The sequence below is a fragment of the Falco biarmicus genome, chromosome 6 (genome assembly GCF_023638135.1).
Source record: "Falco biarmicus isolate bFalBia1 chromosome 6, bFalBia1.pri, whole genome shotgun sequence".
NCBI classification, from domain to species: Eukaryota; Metazoa; Chordata; class Aves; order Falconiformes; family Falconidae; genus Falco; species Falco biarmicus.
The window spans coordinates 70,865,683-70,884,147 of NC_079293.1; the positions used below are offsets into that span (position 1 = coordinate 70,865,683).

The window sequence follows — 18,465 nt, forward strand, 5'->3', positions numbered from 1 at the left end:
CTGTGTCCTTATCATTCCTACCCCCTCGAACAATTTCTTCATCCCCTGGCCAGTTTCTGCTAGATCCTAAGGAAAGGAGAGACATCCTACTAATGTCTTCTCCAAGTCAAGTCTATAGGTGCCAGGCACAGCTCTGGAGGCAGGAAATTCTTAAAACCACTCCATTTTCAAAGATGGTTGATTCAACTTTATGTGGATTTTTTTTTTACAACCATTGATTTTATTTGATTAAAAACAAACAGCATCACCAATATGCATATAGAAATTTTAATTATCACCATATAGTATTGTTCTACTCGTGGATTTGATGTAACTAATTTTATGACATTCCCAAAGTATTTGCCATGTGTTGGTTAACTGCCATAACTAACTAGCTGGGGAAGAGGATGTTGGAACAGGTTAGAGAAACGACACATTCATACCTGAAAATGTTATTTGAAAATGAGTTTCAATAGCTATTTAGGTGTTTGAGCAAAAACCTCACTCTATAAATCCCAGAGCTGAATGCAATGAAATTGAAATTCACTTTCAGCATCAAAGAAACATTACTGTAAATCCTACCATGAACTCAAAAGTAACAATACGTGGTGTCTGTGTAGCATGCATCCACAGAGGGCCTTCTAGATGTTAACTCATGTGTGTATCATGAACAACCCGTGAAATAACTTTGTTGGCCCTTGCTAGGACTCTCTAGCTTGGTCTTCTCTGCTTTACAATGGATTTGGAGTAGGATTTTTTTTTCCCCTCCTAAAATCAACAAAAGATGCTCTTTCAAGGGCACGAAGCAAAGTCCAGTTTATTTCCTGCAGTAGAATTTCACTCACCACTAGTACTTCAGAAACAAGTCTATAAACACAGTGAGTAACTCTGCTTGGCAAAGGTAAATTTCTCCCATCACTGCATCACTGCTGGATGAGGGTGGCCTGACAAATCCATTGACGTGACATAAGGGAAGATTTAAGAGTGGTTTGGGAGCATAATAAATGAATCCCCCATTGAGTCGACTATAAGTTCCTTGGATCTATCAAGCAATCAAAATAAGCCCTTTGGATTACTTGAGACAAATGCCTGTCTGCACAACAAATCACCACAGATTGCTTATGACAGCCAAATGAGACGCCCTTTCAGAACATCACCCAGCAACTCTCACACAGCTCTGGACCACATTGTAAAGAAGGAGTGGGTCTTCTTTCACAGGACAAGGACAAATGACTTAAATGTGTGTGTGAATATTGCTTTTAAAGGGCAGTTTGGCCAAACATTTGCTACAAGGCATTAGAGCTTTTGCATTGTTATTGACATTCCAGGTTACTAAAGGATTATATCTATAGGCTGTAGTAATCCCTGAATATTTAGAAAATACATGCATGACTCTCCAAACATCAGACATCTGCCCCATGGTGCTGCACATCTGCCATTCCTGTGGATTTTTGAACAATTTCCTTGATGAGCAGGTTTATTTCAATGGAAATCTACAAATGAGAAAAGCTCCCATTCCCTCCATGGCTGTGTCGAGTCTGCAGTTTTATAGCTTAACATTTTTATCTAAGACAAAATATGCAGTCGGCCTCTTTGGACATCACACAAACACGCATAAATGCACAAAGATAAATAGGTTGAACACACACACATGCATGCACATACACATGCTGAAATTTACTTTGTTAAAAGATCTGGCTCTGAAACAAATATATATATTTTTAAATTAACATTTCTAGAGACACTAACTACATCTTGAGTGCAGAGAACACATTATTTTGTAGGCGTTTTCAGTAGCACAATACCAACCCCTATTTTTAACTATTGACTAATTACCAGAAGATCTTAATTACATGGTGTGTGGAGGCACTAATAAGTTTACAAATCTGCCAACAACACTAAACACATATGTCTTTTCAAGCATTAGCCTCCCTCTCTTTTTTTAAAAAACCCTTTCTCCCCACCCCCCACCCCCCCCCCTCCCCCCCAATTTGGCAGCAGAAGATAATGGAAAAGGCTGTAACTGCAGCTGATTAGAAGGCAAGCATCTAAACACCCATCCTTGCGGAGAGAAAAATGGCTCAAAGCACAAGGAGGAATCAAAAGAGAAGCCAGCAGAGCCTGGAGAACTTGTGTTTTCATCAGGGTGAGAGAAGGGTTGCCTTTAGAGTAGTTTCCCTTCGTCTTCTGTGCAAGTTTCATGGAGCCCTGTGCAGGTTTTATTTCTTCGCTCTGTTTAGGAAATAGTGGCAGATTACGTCCAGTATTTTGCAATGGGGCTGAAAATCAGTATGAAGGGGAGCGATGCAGAAGGAGCTGCTGTTCTGCCCATGCTGCCTGTCCATGGCAGTCCCCAAGAGACTTCCGGACCTCGTACACTCAACAGCTCTATTGCAAACCCAGCTGTGCCAGGATCTTCCCCGGCCCCAGCTGGCCTGCTGTGGCCATGTCCACAAAATCGCACCCTCCAGAAACTGAAAAAACTCTTGAAAAAAACCCAAACCTCCAAGATAAGGTAACAATTTGCTGTACTGAGATGGATATAATCTCTGAGAAGAAGCATGGTGTTATTTTATGCAGTTACTTTTGAGCTTATGCAAAAAGCTTTTGGCCCTTCCAAAAGCGAGTACCCTTCTAGGAGTTCCTTTCTATTCTGCTTTGCTGGGTTATGGCATTATGCAGCTAAATCAGTTCCAGGACGATTTTCTGACAGTGTCTTCACCTCTTGTTTGAGGATTTTGACTAAGTTTTTGCACTCTCAGCTCCCCATAGATTTTTTTTTTATGCAGCAGCTGGACCCTCACATCTACCAAAATACCTTTCAGACCCAGATGCCACAAAGCTGCCCACTCATGCAAACTCTTCCAACAACCTGAGCAGGGCTTGGAGAAGCCATGGGGATGCTCATCTTGTGCAAAGCAGGCCTGCCAGGGAGGGGAGAAGGGGACCGTGGGTCCTGCAGCACTCCTGTTAAATCCGCTTTCTGGGGAGGTTTGCTCAGTCTCAGTAAGAGGATTCAGAGTGATCTAGGAGACAAAAAGGTTGTTGCAATTCGCTGACCCTCTGGAAGTCACGAAGTTTCACGACTCACTTCAAAACTTGGTCTACCTCCATTTGAAGCCAGGTGGATGCTTTTGCTTTTAAATGAAAGGCATGCACGTGGTTAAAGAAACATGTGTCTGATAGCTGGAGTTACATCCCTTATAATCTACCTAATAATTCCAGCATGTTTTATCATGCAGTTTTCCACAAATGTTCATCCTCTTGAACACCCTCAAGTTGGTGACCACACTGACACATGTGAATCTCTGCTCCCTGAAGACACATACCCATTAGCTATCCAGGGTAAATACTGCAGAGTCTAGCACTGGTCAGGATTTAAGATTCTGACCAGGATTAAGACTTTAACATTTTCTGTGGCATGTCAGGGTTTTCTTTTTTAATCAAATGTAAGATAAAAAACTCCCTTTTGTGGTCTCAAGAGTAAATGCTCCTGTGTTCTGCAAAAGGCACCCACGCACTTGTACAGGGTCCTTCCATTTCACACCATAATGCTGATCGCTGTGGTCCACATTAGCACGTGAAGATACTTTTCTGTAGTGGAAGGAAGCTGGGTTAATTAACATCGATAATACACAGCTGTGGGCTGGCTTCAGGGGTGGCGGGTTGGCTGATGTGGATAAGGTGCAGCTGTGGGTGGTTCCTGCGAAGTAGTTAAATAGCTCATAGGGTTATGGAAGAAGAGCAGTGGATGAAGAGAGACCTGGAAAGGGAGGAAAGACAGTGCTCTGAAGGTAGGAGAGACAAGGAGAAGGATGCCGCAGAGGCAAAAAGCAGGGTGGACTGGCCTGAAGAGTATGAAGAATCAGCATGAACAGTAGCTGAACCTTAGAATCCTTGTGGGAGATTGGTGACTGTGCTGGGGCAAGGCGTGCTAACTACTTATTGAAATCAACCGGGTATGGGATGGTAAAAGCCTTATTGCAGCTTGATAGTTTTGATAGTGCTGCAACACCCTTCCAGGAAAGGAGCACTAGGAGGACGTGCGTTTTTGGCATCAGGCACAGGGGATGTACTGGAACCATAGAAAAAGCCTTCAAGTAAATGTTTACAAAGGGACAACTCAAGTAGTAATGACTACTTACTGTGTGGAACTGCACATCTAAAAGTCTGATGGCAAAGGTTTCTGTGTGCTCTTCCCAGCAGCCGAGTGTCCAGCAAAATGGTCCATCACCCTGAGCCCACCCTGGCCACAGGTCCCTGTACACCCAATAGCACTTACTTATAAAGGTGATCACTTACAGGAGGTGTACTGTTGCTTTAGAAGCTGTGCAGAGGCACAGTAATAATACCAGAGAGCTACCAACAGCAAGAATTTACAGCAGAGTTGTTGTATGGGATGATTTTTACTATAAATAATGTCAATAATTTAACAACAAGAAAACTTAATCTTCTATTTCCAAGTGCAAGTATAAACAGAAGAGTGAAGAATCTGCATATTTTTAGGAAAAAAGCTGGGGACACTGGCAGCCTGAGTCCATGCTGCTGTTGACCTCCCGAAGTATTTGCCATGGAATCACCAGATAAACCTGAGTTTTACAGCTACATAAATGAGGGCAGGTGTCGCCTTTCCACATCCATATTTCTAAATGCAGAAGGGTATTTCTGTTGGGGATGATTCAATGTTTATTTTTACATGGTGCAGCAGAGGAGATTATTGCCATTTGCATTGATGAAGGAGGTAGCTGTCACCTTCCCATTTTTCCATATAGAGTCTTTGTTAGCAAATAGCATGTCTGGAGTAAAATGAGAGTAGGAGATAATTTAAATGGGTGCCACACTTAGCCTCAGCAATGGAATTACAAAAGTGAATCAACATGAAAGCAGAATAATTTTTCTCAACAATTTAGGTAATTATGGACAAGGCAAGCGTTAGTTTTTGCTGCAAAGAAACTGAACCAGTTACTCTGGTATCTCAGGGAGAAATTTCAATTCCTTAATTAACAGATTCAGAAATATTGTGTGTGCTGGCAGATGGGAGAAATGGTAAGAGCACTTGCCAAAGCTGGATATGCTGGTGATGCGCACGTATCAGAAAGCGCAGTGTGTGCCTGAACCAAGACTTCAGAATAGCCAGACTTAATTTTTAGACTGTCTGAAATTGCCACACAGTCATTTTTGCCATACAGATCAGAGACCTGGAGCGTCCATTTCAAGCTGGGCAAATCTCATCTGTCCGTGAGATATTAAATTACCTGTGCAAAGCAAAATTAATTAAAAGCTTTTTAAAAGATAAAGGGAAATGGTGATACCTTTAACATGGTGAGAGAATAAAAGGAAGTCAGAAATAAAGTGTTTCTGGTATCCTACAGAAGAGATCTTTTCTCAGTTATAGAATAAACAACATCTATGCCCCATCTCCTTACATCACTTAATGCCAGGTGGCAAAGCCAGATGAGGAGTTCCCTTCAAAACAGGTAGAAAGTCCATGTTGCTGCCTGAAAGTAGAGCCTGCTCCTGCCAAAAGAGGATGAGTCAGGAGGGGACAGGGGCATGGGTAAGGTCCCTAGAGAAGCTTGTTAATTCTGCTGCTGTTGAGAAGCAGCTGACAGCTCTGATGGAGAACAGAGCCTATCCATGCCTGGGACCTACATCAGTAATGGGTACGTGTGGATGTGCACTGAGGACCTAGCCCTGCTCCTACCAAAAATAATGGCAGGATACTCTGGGCTAGATGCGGTTTCCTAATGTCTACTGCTACCTGAGATGCCCCAGGGTGGCTGGGACATTCTGCTCCAAGACTGACAGGTATGATGCAAGAGGTACGGGAGACCCAAGCCCTCTTGGAGCATCAGCTGGAGGCCAGGTGAGATACCCTGGGGCCTTTCAAATGTGCTAGATGTCTGCATGCAGGCAACTGAACAGAGCCATTGGTGAGCTCCTTCTTGACTGTGATGGGAACTTGGACACCTAACTCATGCGTGGAGGCAGGCACTTGGATGCCTCGGTTTGGAGTTGAATTCAGCTCCCACTGACTTAGAACAGGGGTTCTACCAGGTCAAGGCATGTCATTCAGGACTAAAGTAGTAGGAATGACAGTTGTAGTGGAGCCAAGGCAGGGGGCAAAAGATTTACTGAGTGCAAAAGGACACATAAGTGAGAAATCCCACATGGTTCATGGTGAGAAGGGCTGCAAAAGTGTACCCAGCATAAATAACAGGAATAAAATGAGAATGGAAATTCCATCCTCAGGATGAAAAAGGAGAGAAAACCAAGGACACCTGGTGTGGACAGAGCTTTAGAAAAACGGTCCATGGATGACTCACAAGGTCAGTGGGGAATTGGGGGAAGACAGTTTCTCTGCAGTACCTTGACTAGAGTGAGGACTGTGAAGAGAGGAAGCAGAGACACTAAGGTGTAATAGCCCACCCTAGAAACAGGCAATGCCTGAGCTGATGGTTCAGCTCAAGGGAGATGGAGGAAGCTACAGTCACCAAAGCAGCTATCAGCAGCAGCCTTTTCCTCATTGTTTTCCAAGGGGAAACCCAGGCAGGTTTGGATTAGTGCAACATTCTGTCTTCATTTGGCTTGATAGAAAAGGTCATGCATTTAATTAACAGCTCTGTAGTGACAGTATTAATTGCAAGAAATAACTTTATTTTGTTACATGCATGGGTTTGGAGGAGGTTTACAGCAGTTTCAGATATTAAAATGAGCATCAGGAAGTGTGTCTGGAATGGGGGGGTCATGTTAAGGGAATATACTTTACCTTAGTTAAGGTGTGAAATACAGCTCCACTTCCCTCCATGGCTCACGGCTATACATTGGCTTTCCCAGGAACCTAGATGAATAGAAGAGCTATATAGGAATAGAAAAGCTATATGTGGCATAGAGTTCATATTGGCAGTGGCCAACCTTTGCATTCACCCCGTTCAGCAGGGGAAGCATTGCCTGGTAACTTTATTTTTCACTGAGCTCTGAAGAGCAGTGTGGCATGCTGACAACAGCAGCCAGCTCCTCTGTAAGAGACATCCCTGCCCTTCATAACCAATTAAATCATTGGAGCCCCATGGGGGAAAGTAGGAAATGCTGTGTGGTTGCCTTTTCCTAAATCCCACCTTGGAAAAGCACCAAGCAAGTCCATCAGAGTGGAGGTATTAGCTGTTAATGCTTTTCCAAGGGGAGAAACACACAGTTCCCTGCACTGCTCACCACCTTTTTTGGCTGATGAAGTTGTGTTGCTTCTTCCTGCCGGGTAACCGGTACCTCGAAAAGCATGACCGAGGGGATTAGCCTGTGCTTGGCTTAAGGGAAAAGCTGCAAGTACTGCCAGGCTTTGCAAAGAAAAGGCAGGCAGGTCAGAAAGCTTCTTGCAGTCACCCTCCTCTGCACAGGCCAGTCCCCAGGTGGCTCTACGATCACTCATCCGACATCACCGCTGCAGCCGATTACTTCTAAAAGGTGTCCCGCAAAAGCATGTTTCTGAAAGCAGAGGCAGGTCCCTTTTTCATGCACAGTAATAAAGGAAAACAGTTGCAGCTCTCAGGAGATTGAAGGAAGCCTGAGGAGACCTGAATAAACGGTGTCACCACAGGTTAAGATCCAGGTAACATGAACGATGAAGTTCGCTAAGGCACACTTCCCAAGACCGTACTAATTCTTACATTTGTCAGGAGGTGTAAAGTGATTTAAATGTATTATTACTGTCCAATATAGAAAAATTTGGGATTTACATAATTACATACTTAGTAGAGAATCGTTATCCAGCTTTTATCATGCAACACCTGAGGACCTGAACAAGTTTTAGGGACTTTAATCAAGCTTCATAACCTCTGTAGATTGTATCAGTAAATCCATTTTGCCAAAAATACAGCCTGAAAGAGGAATCTGTTTTTAAGGAATAGCTTCTTGTCTTAGATGTGTTCTTCTGTGATAGCCCTATCCTGCTAAAACCTCAGTGACTCAGACCAGGGTGGCTCACAGAGATATTTACTTTGAAAAGGACCTGCCCCTGGTTGGACTTGTATTTCCTGGAAAGTGTAAGCCATTCAAAACTACTGAGTTGCATGTGAAATTAGAGAGTTGTAAGGAACTGTGATTAGAAATCAAACACCTGGTCCAGCTGGGAGAACACACCATGTTCAGTTGTTTCAGGACATCAGTAGGGACTAACACATGATTATTAACAGTCACTGATAACACTTACCAGCTGATTGCATTGCTAAACTGAAAACTCAAAAACGAAGCCCTCAAAAAAGAAATACTAGAACTGGAAAGCTTCACCACGTGTTCCTCATTCTCTTAGAGGCAGCTCGTAAGATGACTGTGAGTCGGCTGTTCAATACCTTCGACACCTTCTGTACCTTTCCTGGAGAGTCTAATGGCACAAAGTGCTGTAACAGGGAGACAAGTAACAGCAAAAGCAGTGTTGTGTTAAACCTCCCCCGATATATACACGTAGCATTCAGAAAGTCTACTAGAAAGTACAGAAGTTGATCAACAGAAGGACTGACCTAAGTGTGTCTTCTAAGCCAAGCTCACACAATAACCAACAAGTTTACCAACATATCCAACTTTTAATACCGTGGAGACTTCAATGTCATGGCAAAGGAAGCTGGAGTCTTCTCTGCCTCATGCATGAATAACGAAGCCACCTGCTATATTCCAGCGGTGGATGCTTTATTGTTAGTGATGATGCATGAGGCAGAAATAATGCAGTTTGATTTTTAGAGGCAATACCAAGTTGAGCTTGCAAGGCTGTCAGCCCACACTCGTTTGACTTGGGAACTGAGCAAACAACACGGAAGTAATTGATGGAAACTAATAACACAATAAGATGTCATTTTTCTGACCTGCTTTGCTTAAAGTAAATCCCCATTAATTGTAATTATCTGTGCTGGTAGCAGAGTACTCCACATACACCAAACACTCAGCTGGATCCATCCCCCGGTTATTTAAATGAGGTAGTTCCAGATTTACACAACTCTGATTCTGGCTTACATACCTCTCTATATATAGTGTTTGTTCCCCTGCTTGGGATAAATGCCTGGAAGACGGAAGACCACACAGCAAAATTAGTGTATTGATCAGGATGAAGAAAGCCTTTACCCAATGAGCACAAGAAGGTTATGGTCCCATGCCGTGGTTTGCTGGGTGCTGCTGGAGAACCAAACACACCTCCCCTTCCCCGTGTCTCGCTGGTGGTTCTGAGGAACTGAAACAACATGAAATGCAAGGCACAGACAGATCAGCTCTGAGTGCTGCAAGGGAAAAACCCCTGCTAAACATGTTTTATAAATACTTGCAGGTCTGAGGGTCACCCAGAGTTTACCCAGACCTCTGGACACAAGTGCCTCCAGTGTGATGGAAGTGTGGGTCACTGCTTAGTGCAGAGGAAAGCTTTCTCTCTCAGACATATGAGTTAAGAGAGATCTCAACACGGGTGTGCTAGACACTCTCAAATACCAAAAAAGACCACCTTAAAAATACATAGTGTTGGCTAATAAAAGAAACAAGCTCTGGCTGATGACTCTCCCAGCTCCCTGTGAGGGGCAATGCTACACAAAGCAGCGCTGCAGCTCCCGTTGATGGAAGGGGCAAAGCATCTCTCCCATGGCCTTGGCTGAAGCGACCACGCAGCAGTGGCTGTGGGTACCGGGGAAATGAGGGGTTTATGGGGTGCTTTGAATGTGGCTGCATCTCTGCTGTGTGCTAAGTGAGTGAGCAGGAGCTGGAGAATATCATGGGATAATCAGGAATTAAGACGTAAGCGGTGGAGATATCACTTCTGACCACCCACGGAGTCATGTATCTGTGACTCATCGCCTGATGCAGGAGGGAACGTAGTGTACCACGCATCAAAATGGACAAGATCTTTCCAAGGAGAGATGATCTGGGCTGGAAAATCTTACAAGGGCTTTCATCCCAGCTGTTTACTGTTTCACATTGCTATGCAATTTCCTTTACAAAATTATTAAGCTATGTGTTAAAACTAGTTGCCTTTTTTTTTTTTTTTTTCCTTTTTTGTCTCTGTTACTCCTACTGGAAGGATGTTCCAATTTCTACCAATTTCGAGATTAAATGTATTATTCATGGCCAGTTCCTACTCATTGACTCTTCTGCTGTTGCCCTTCAGTGTCACAACGCCTTTCCCTTCACTTACATTTACTTTCCAGGATGTATTTATAGGCAGAAAACATATTCCCTCTCCAATCTCATTTTGCTAAACTGAACAAGCCAAATTCTTTCAGTCCACAGTAGAAAGACAGACTGTCCTCACCTCTGATCAACGCCTGGCTCTTCCCTGCTCGTGTTCCAGCCTGAATTCATTCTTCTTGGACACAGGTGGCCACGACCACACTGAGAAATTCAGAGGCAGTCTCAACAGTGTATCGTATCATGTCATATATTGCCCAAGCAACTGCCTTTCTCATTTAGCGTGCCAACGCTAAAATCTTTAACTGCTGCCTTCTCCCACCCGTATGTCTCACTGCACAAGTTTGGGTTGGTTTTGTATCAAAACAGATGACTCTTCTGCCCCCTTCTTGATTCATGAAGTGCAATGTGCACCTACACTTCTATTGAAATAACAAGACCAAACAGTTTTATTACTTCTATGCTGGTATTTTTTCCCTTTCAAATCATATGTAGCAAATTTGCTACACAGAAAGTTTGAAGAAATGAGGAATGTTTCCATTTATATCTCATCATACTGCAAAACAAAAGTTTAAGCTTAATACAGGTGCCTCTCACTGAAGAATACGCAACCCGTAGTCCTTATTTCTTACTGCTGTGAGAATTAACATACATATTTACTTTTCAGGTTTTAAAGCTTCAAACAGGAGAGGAATTTTCTGTTACATATATGCTATTATCTATGCTTTATGAATGTGAATTTGTTTTGGTCAAGTTGAAGGCTGGCATTTGACTCATTTATTTCCATATTCATATTTCTTGCCACAGCTGAAGTTGACAGAAAATAGGGGACTAGCCGCAGCATTTGAAATCAGTATCATGGGGACCTGCGGGATTGTGTCCTCTCTGATTCTACTCTATCCAGAATACCAGTTTTCTCCTTCTGAAAAACTTTGTGCCAGTGTTTCATGTGCTACAAATGACTTTGATTTGGCAACAGGCAGGCATGCACCAGAGTGCCTTCATCTGGACAAGGCACAAAGCTCTCCTCTCCCTTTCCTTCTGCTTCGCTGCTACAGGAGGATCCAATACTTTCAAACCCATCGGCGTCTTTCAGACTGCAAAACTTTTGAACTCCTTTGACATCACTCAGAAAGGCCAAATACGTGCTTCCCAGGCAGCTTATTGAATATATGCAAGTCCTTCCACTCTTCTCAAGATTAAATTAATTTTCCACCCCTGGAAAAAGAATTTTATCTGCACTTATGCACCTTTCCAACTGCTTGGGTTTTTGGTTTCCCTGTTGAAATTTAGACTTTGCAAAGCAGCAACTTTTGCAGCCAGTTGTGGAGCCCTGCAGCTCTCAGCTCCGATATTTTGCCACAATTAAAACTAAAGGGGAAAAAAAAAAAAAAAAAGAAAAAAAGGAGAAAGGGTAGAATTCAAACTCCCACAGAAAGAGGCAGAAGCAACAGCTGGAGAAGGAGCACGTGGAAGGAGTACATATCAAATAGGGGGCGGGGGGGGGCGAACCCCAAACATAAAAGAGGGGAGACTGCAACCTACAGAGGACAGCACAGAAAAGATGGATATGATGAATAAACACACATGCATGGGTAGAAAGGGAAGTGTGGGGGGGAAAGACCTTCAGTTTGGCTTCCCCAGCCTGCTCGCGGGTCTGGCGGTGAAACGCCTGCCTGCTGTGCAACTCAGCCCAAGGCAGATCCCAAAATGGGAGCTGGGACCTGCTTCCTCAGCTTGCCAGAGGTTTGTCTCCTCCAGCAAGTAGCTGGCCCCATGGAGAGGAGCCGGCTGGTTTGCCTGATCCTGTAAGGATGGGGTGGGTGAAGCCATGTATGTCCATATGGAAGGGACAAGTGCAGGGGACAGAGCATGGAGTATCTTTGTGTTAGGAGAGGGACAGGAGACTGCAGGGGGGGTGGGGGGGTGGGGGAGTGGGAGGGCACTGAGGCCATGTGAGGTCAGGGTGCTGGGATGTGAGGTCAGGGTGCTGGGGTGGGCTTAGAGACCTGCTGCTATGTGATGGGGGACCTGCGGGGTGGGAGAGGAGCCTCCCTTCCCCAGCATGGCCATAGGAGGAGAAAAAGCAAAGTGAAACCCAGAGGGGGACCTGGACCTGGCAGGTACCAGGCGGCTGCTGGAGGTGGGAAGGGGGGAGATGACAGTCTGGCTGGCAGAGTGGTGGTCCCCGGGAGCTGAGGGTGAGGAGGTGGTGTGGACAGGGAGGTTGCACTGCAGGACAGGGGTTTGAGGGCCAAGGCAGTGGGCTGGGGACCTGATTTGGGAGTGGGGTGGGGTCAGCAGAAGAGGCCCCAGCTGGGGATGGTCTGGAGGATGCTGCTGTCAGTGCATAGGGGCTGGAGGAAGAAGCACTGTGGATCCCGTGGGTGCGAATGCAGCGGGGGTGAGCAGAGGAGCAGTGGGTGCCAGTGCAATGTGACTGTGGCAGCAGGAAGTGCTGGGTGCCAGTACAGCCAGGATGGGGCAGAGGCCAGCAGCAGGTGCTGGGGCAATGGGAGCGGGCAGAGGGCAGCAGGGCGTGCTGGTGCCACGGGAGTTGGTGCAATGGGAGCGGGGCCGAGGGCAGCAGTGGGAGCAGGTGCAAGGTCAGCTGGTGCAATGGGGAAGGGGCTGAGGGCAGCAAGACGTGCAGGTGCAAGGGGAACTGGTGCAATGGGGAAGGGGCTGAGGGCAGCAAGAGGTGCAGGTGCAAGGGGAACTGGCGCAGTGGGAGAAACCAGAGGGCAGCAGAGGGTGCTGGTGCAAGGGGAACTGGTGCAATGGGGATGGGGCAGAGGGCAGCAGGGGCTGCTGGTGCCAGGGGAATTGGTGCAGTGGGAGAAACCAGAGGGCAGCCGCGGGTGCAGGTGCAAGGGGAACTGGTGCAGTGGGAGCGTGGAAGAGGGCAGCAGGGTGTGCAGATGCAAGGGGAACTGGTGCAATGGGAGCTGGGCAGAGAGCAGCCTCAAGTGCCGGTGCAAGGGAGTGGGCAGGGAGTAGCGTGGGGTGCTGCTGCAAGGGGAACTGTCGCAATGGGAGTGGGGCAGAGGGCAGCAGGGAGTGCAGGTGCAATGGGAGCGAGGAAGAGGGCAGCAGCGGGTGCTGGTGTAAGGGGACTGGTGCAGTGGGCAGCAGTGGGTGCAGGTGCAGGAGGTGCAAGTGGAACTGGTGCAATGGGAGCGGGTGCAAGGGGAACTGGTGCAATGGGAGCGGGCAGAGGGCAGCAGGGGGTGCAGGTGCAAGGGGAACTGGTGCAATGGGAGCGGGGCAGAGGGCAGCAGTGGGAGCAGGTGCAAGGGGAACTGGTGCAATGGGAGGAAGCACACGGCAGCCGTGGGTGCAGGTGCAAGGGGAACTGGTGCAATGGGAGCGGGCAGAGGGCAGCAGTGGGAGCAGGTGCAGGAGGTGCAGGTGCAAGTGGAACTGGTGCAATGGGAGCGGGTGCAAGGGGAACTGGTGCAATGGGAGCGGGCAGAGGGCAGCAGGGGGTGCAGGTGCAAGGGGAACTGGTGCAATGGGAGCGGGGCAGAGGGCAGCAGTGGGAGCAGGTGCAAGGGGAACTGGTGCAATGGGAGGAAGCACACGGCAGCCGCGGGTGCAGGTGCAAGGGGAACTGGTGCAATGGGAGCGGGCAGAGGGCAGCAGTGGGAGCAGGTGCAGGTGCAAGTGGAACTGGTGCAATGGGAGCGGGTGCAAGGGGAACTGGTGCAATGGGAGCGGGCAGAGGGCAGCAGGGGGTGCAGGTGCAAGGGGAACTGGTGCAATGGGAGCGCGGCAGAGGGCAGCAGTGGGAGCAGGTGCAAGGGGAACTGGTGCAATGGGAGCAAGCACACGGCAGCCGCGGGTGCAGGTGCAAGGGGAACTGGTGCAATGGGAGCGGGCAGAGGGCAGCAGTGGGAGCAGGTGCAGGTGCAAGTGGAACTGGTGCAATGGGAGCGGGTGCAAGGGGAACTGGTGCAATGGGAGCGGGCAGAGGGCAGCAGGGGGTGCAGGTGCAAGGGGAACTGGTGCAATGGGAGCGCGGCAGAGGGCAGCAGTGGGAGCAGGTGCAAGGGGAACTGGTGCAATGGGAGGAAGCACACGGCAGCCGCGGGTGCAGGTGCAAGGGGAACTGGTGCAATGGGAGCGGGCAGAGGGCAGCAGTGGGAGCAGGTGCAAAGGAACCGGTGCAATGGAGCTGGCAGCGGGGGTGCAGGGGTGCGGGGAGGGAGCGGCACCGAGCGCGGGGGCCGAGGGCGCGGGGCAGCACCGCGGGCGGTGCCCGGTGCCCGGTGCCCTGCGGCGGCCCGGCGCGCTGTGTGCCGGCGGGGTCCGGCCGCGGCGCTGCCCCGCTCGGTCGCTAGGCGGCCCGGCCCGTCCTGCGCGGGCGCGGAAGCGCCGCCCCCGGAAGCGGCGGGCGGGCAGGCGGGCGGGCGGCGGGTGGGGGGGGTGCCGGGAGTGGGGACGGGGGGGGGCAGAGCGAGCGAGCGCGCCCGGCGAAGGGGCCGGAGACGCGGCGGCGGCGGCAGCAAGATGGCGGCCAAGTCGGATGGCGGCGGCGGCGGCGGCGGCGTGGGCTTCGCCCAGCTGCACAACCTGGACGAGGCGGCGGCGGCGGCGGCGGCGGGCGTCTGCGGCGGCGGCGTCGGGGCAGCGGCGGCCGAGGGCGCGGAGGAGCCGGGCGGCAGCAGCTCCTTGCACATCTGCCACTGCTGCAACACGTCGTCGTGCTACTGGGGCTGCCGGAGCGCCTGCCTGCGGAACCTCTTCGGGCGGGCGGCCGCCGCCGCCGCCGCCGAGCCGCTGGCCCCCCGCCCCGCCGCCGAGGGGCCGCCGCGGGCGCCGGAGGCCGGCGAGGCGGGCGAGCGGCCGTGGCTGGACTGCCTGTGGATCGTGCTGGCGCTGCTGGTGCTGCTGGGGGACGTGGGCACGGACCTGTGGCTGGCGCTGCACCACTACGGCCGGCGGGACTACGTCTGGTGCGGCCTGACGCTGGCCTTCGTGCTGCTGCCCTCGGTGCTGGTGCAGATCCTCAGCTTCCGCTGGTTCGTGCAGGACTACACGGGCGGCGGGCTGGGCGCCGTGCAGGGCCTCAGCAGCCGCGGGCCGCCCATGATGGGGGCCGCCGGCCGCCGGGGGGGACCCGCCGGCGGGGTAGGAGGAGTCGGCGGCACCGCCACCCCCGGGGCGCAGCGCCTCTGCAGGATCTCCGTCTGGGTCTGGCAGTCCGTCATCCACCTGCTGCAGATGGGGCAGGTCTGGAGGTAAGGCGGGCGGCCGGGGACCCCCCCGGACCTGGCGGGGAGCGGGGATGGCCGTCAGCGCGTCGCCCGACATGGCGGTGGGGCGGCGCGCCCCGGGCGCGGGTCGCTGTGCCCCGGCCCAGGCGGGGCGGGCGGCGCTGTCACCTCGTGGCCTGAGGTGGATCGGCGGCCCCTGGCCCCGGCGGGGCGGGCGGGGGCCGTTGTCAGCTCCTGGTCTGGGGTGGACGTGGGTCGGTGTCACCGGGCTGAGGCGGGGCGGGCGGGGGTAGCGGTCGGCTCGGAGATGGACGCGGGTCAGTGTCACCTCGTGGCCCAAGCTGGACGTGGGTCGGTGTCACCTCGTGGCCTGAGGTGGGTCGGTGCCCCCTGGCTGCGGTGGGGCAGATGGGCGTCACTGTCACCTCGTGGTTTGAGGCGGATGGGGGTCACTGTCCCCTGGCTGAGGTGGGGCCTGTGGGGGTCAGTGTCACCTCGTGGTCTGAGGTGGGTCATTGTCCCCTAGCTGAGGTGGAGCAGATGGGCATCACTGTCACCTTGTGGTTTGAGGTGGAGGTGGGTCACTGTCCCCTGGCAGAGGTGGGGTGGATGGGCATCACTGTCACCTCACGGTTTGAAGTGGATATGGGTCAGCATCACCTCATCGTCTGAAGTGAACGTGGGTCAGTGTCATTTCGTGCTTTGAGGCGGAGGTGGGGTGGATGGGGGTTGCTGTCACCTCATGGTCTGAGGTGGACTTGGGTCAGTGTCACCTCATGGTCTGAGGTGGTCATGGTTGGTGCAGTGTCCCCCATGTGGAGGAGGGGAGATCTGGGAGTTACTCCCACTTCGGGTGAGGAGAGACCCAAAGGGAGGACAGATTCCCACAGAATGAGCCAGGGGTGTGTGTGCTGAGGTGGGGGGACGTGGGGGTCGTTGTCACCCCATGGTCTGAGGTGGACATGGGACAGTGCTCCCCCAGGCAGAGGAGTTGTCGGGGCCCCCCTTGTGCTGAGAGGACATCCAAGGGGAAGAGAAGTTCCCTAAAAAGGTGTCTGTGGGGCTGAGGTGGGAGGAGTGGGCTTCATTGCTTCAAGCAGGACGTGGGTCAGTGCCCTCCGTGTAGAGATTTGCGGTGACCCTTGCTTCACTGAGGAGAGCCCCAAAGGGAGGAGAGATGCCCCTCCAGTGAGTGTGTGGGTCTGGGGAGAAGGGAGTAGGGGCTGCTGTCACCTCATGGCCTGGAGGGGAACATGGCTCAGTGCACCCCGCAGCATGGGGGGGTGGAAGTGGTTCTAGCTCCATGGGGCTGTAGATGGTGCCTCAAGGGATGGAGTGGGCTCTCGTCACCCCACAGACATGGGGCAGGATGGGGAGGGCGGGCTGGAGCTGCTCTTCCTGACGGGGGATGGTGTGTGTTTGGGGGGACACCCCATGCTTGACAGCGTGAAGGCGGGCCTGGGGCTGGGGGTGACCCTTGCACCAGCAGTGCTGCAGAGGGAGGTCCTGTGGCCCTGGGCAGGGCTTGCCCCACCGCTCCCCTGCTGGAGCTGGAGAGCAGAGTGGCAAGAAAAAGGCTCCACAGAACACAGGGGGCTTCTCCAGAGAGGGTCTGTGGTGGGGGCAGGGGGCAGACCCTCGGCTGCCGAGTGCTGGGATGTGCTGTTCCCAGAGGGCTGGTGTCTTGGCATGGATCGAACCCCCTGTAGAGGAGGGGATGAGGGGTTGCATCTGCCCCTGATTGCTTCTCCCCACCTGACGGAGAGGGAGCCCCCTGGTTTGCTGACCCCCCTGGTGCACCGAAGGTGCAGGTTGTGGGAGTGGAAGAACACAGCATGATACCTTGAATGTGGCTTTAGCAAAAGAAGAAACCTTCTTGGCCAGGTGGCAGGGGAGTGGGGATGGTGTTGGGGTTGCTGGTGTGAGACAAGGTCAGGGACGGGGACTGTTTCCCCCACCCCAGCAGGAGAGGTCCTGGGGTAGAGAAGACACTGGCCGGAGGAAGGGTTTGGGAAGTGACCCCGGGCTCCATGAGAATAAAAAAGCATCTTCCAGAGTGAGCTGGAAATTGCGTTATCCTCCCCAAAAAGAGATGTGGGAGGAGGCGGGGAGGGATTCTCCAGGATGAAAGCCTGTAGATGCAAACACCACCACAGAGATGTCGGTCTTACAGAACGGGGTGTTGTAAGGACAACTGTAAAGACCTAGCATGGCCCAGCATCCTCTGAGATGGGGCGTGGGGTTTTAAGTTGGAAGGGGTGGTTGAGGGAGGGTAGAGGGAGCTTTCAGGGTTCTGTCACGGGGTGGTGGATGCACCCCTCCACCCCATGGATGGGTTAGACTGTGGGGAAGAGGCTGCAGATGGGGTTGAATAGGTCTTGTAGCTTTTAAAATAATCCTTAGGGATCAGAGAGGGTTGTGTGTTTTGTTTTTTGGTTTTTTTTTTAAGAAAACCTAAGGGGTGAAGGGGAGAGGATCTGTGTGGGAAGGGTGCATGAAATGTATACCTAGGAAATAAGCCTATGAAATCGTGCAGCACAACAGCAACATGCATATTTCTTCTGCATCTTCAATGTCATTTGTGTAGCGTTCAAAGCACATTTGTTCTCAACTTCTGCTTGTGGGTTGTTCTTTTTTTGTTTGTTTGTTTTGTTGTTGTTGTGGCCAAGATTTGGGCTGGGGGATGGCGGGAGGGGGATGTCTGCAGGTGATGCATGAAGATGATGAATTAGTATGTGACCCTTTCTCCTGCTTTCCCTGGTACTCTCGAGTGCTGATCCCATCAGCAAAAGCAGTTCTTGATGCAGATGCTCCTCTGGCAAGTTGGATTTTTCCCCTCTTGGAGCCAGGCAGAAGAATTTGTTGTGTATTAGCTGTGGTGAAAGCTGGTGTTCGCAAAAATACTCCATGCCTTGGAATACTTGAGTGAACAGGTAGGGAGGGGGATGCTGAAGGGATGCAGGCAGAGATGGGGAGGGGTGCATGTGCAGGGGTGATTTTTTTTTTTTCTTTTCTTTTTGCTCATGTGAAGAACCAACGCTGAAGTTGCCCATGCTTTTCCCTGCTTTGTTAATGCAGAGGAAAAACGTTTGGTTCCAAGGCTGTGCAGGGC

General features: G+C 50.9%; 1 protein-coding gene and 1 long non-coding RNA gene across 3 annotated transcripts in view; one reads left to right on the forward strand and one right to left on the reverse strand.

Annotated features, from left to right (window-relative positions):
• Positions 1-1,993: 1,993 nt before the first annotated feature.
• On the reverse strand, positions 1,994-9,202 carry LOC130150919 (uncharacterized). Its single transcript, XR_008822427.1, has 3 exons — positions 9,088-9,202; positions 6,749-8,372; positions 1,994-3,573 (listed from the first exon to the last, which is right to left on the reverse strand). It is a non-coding gene; the product is annotated as an uncharacterized LOC130150919 (long non-coding RNA).
• Positions 9,203-14,481: 5,279 nt separating this feature from the next.
• XKR6 (XK related 6) overlaps positions 14,482-18,465 on the forward strand; it is a 212,549-nt gene continuing 208,565 nt past the window's right edge. For both annotated transcript variants that reach the window (XR_008822588.1, XM_056343804.1), the window contains exon 1: positions 14,482-15,377. Coding sequence is in view for 1 of the 2 variants with exons in the window: in XM_056343804.1 (XP_056199779.1) it covers positions 14,647-15,377 (731 nt within the window). In the remaining variant the exon portion in view is untranslated. The remainder of the gene's footprint in view (positions 15,378-18,465) is intronic.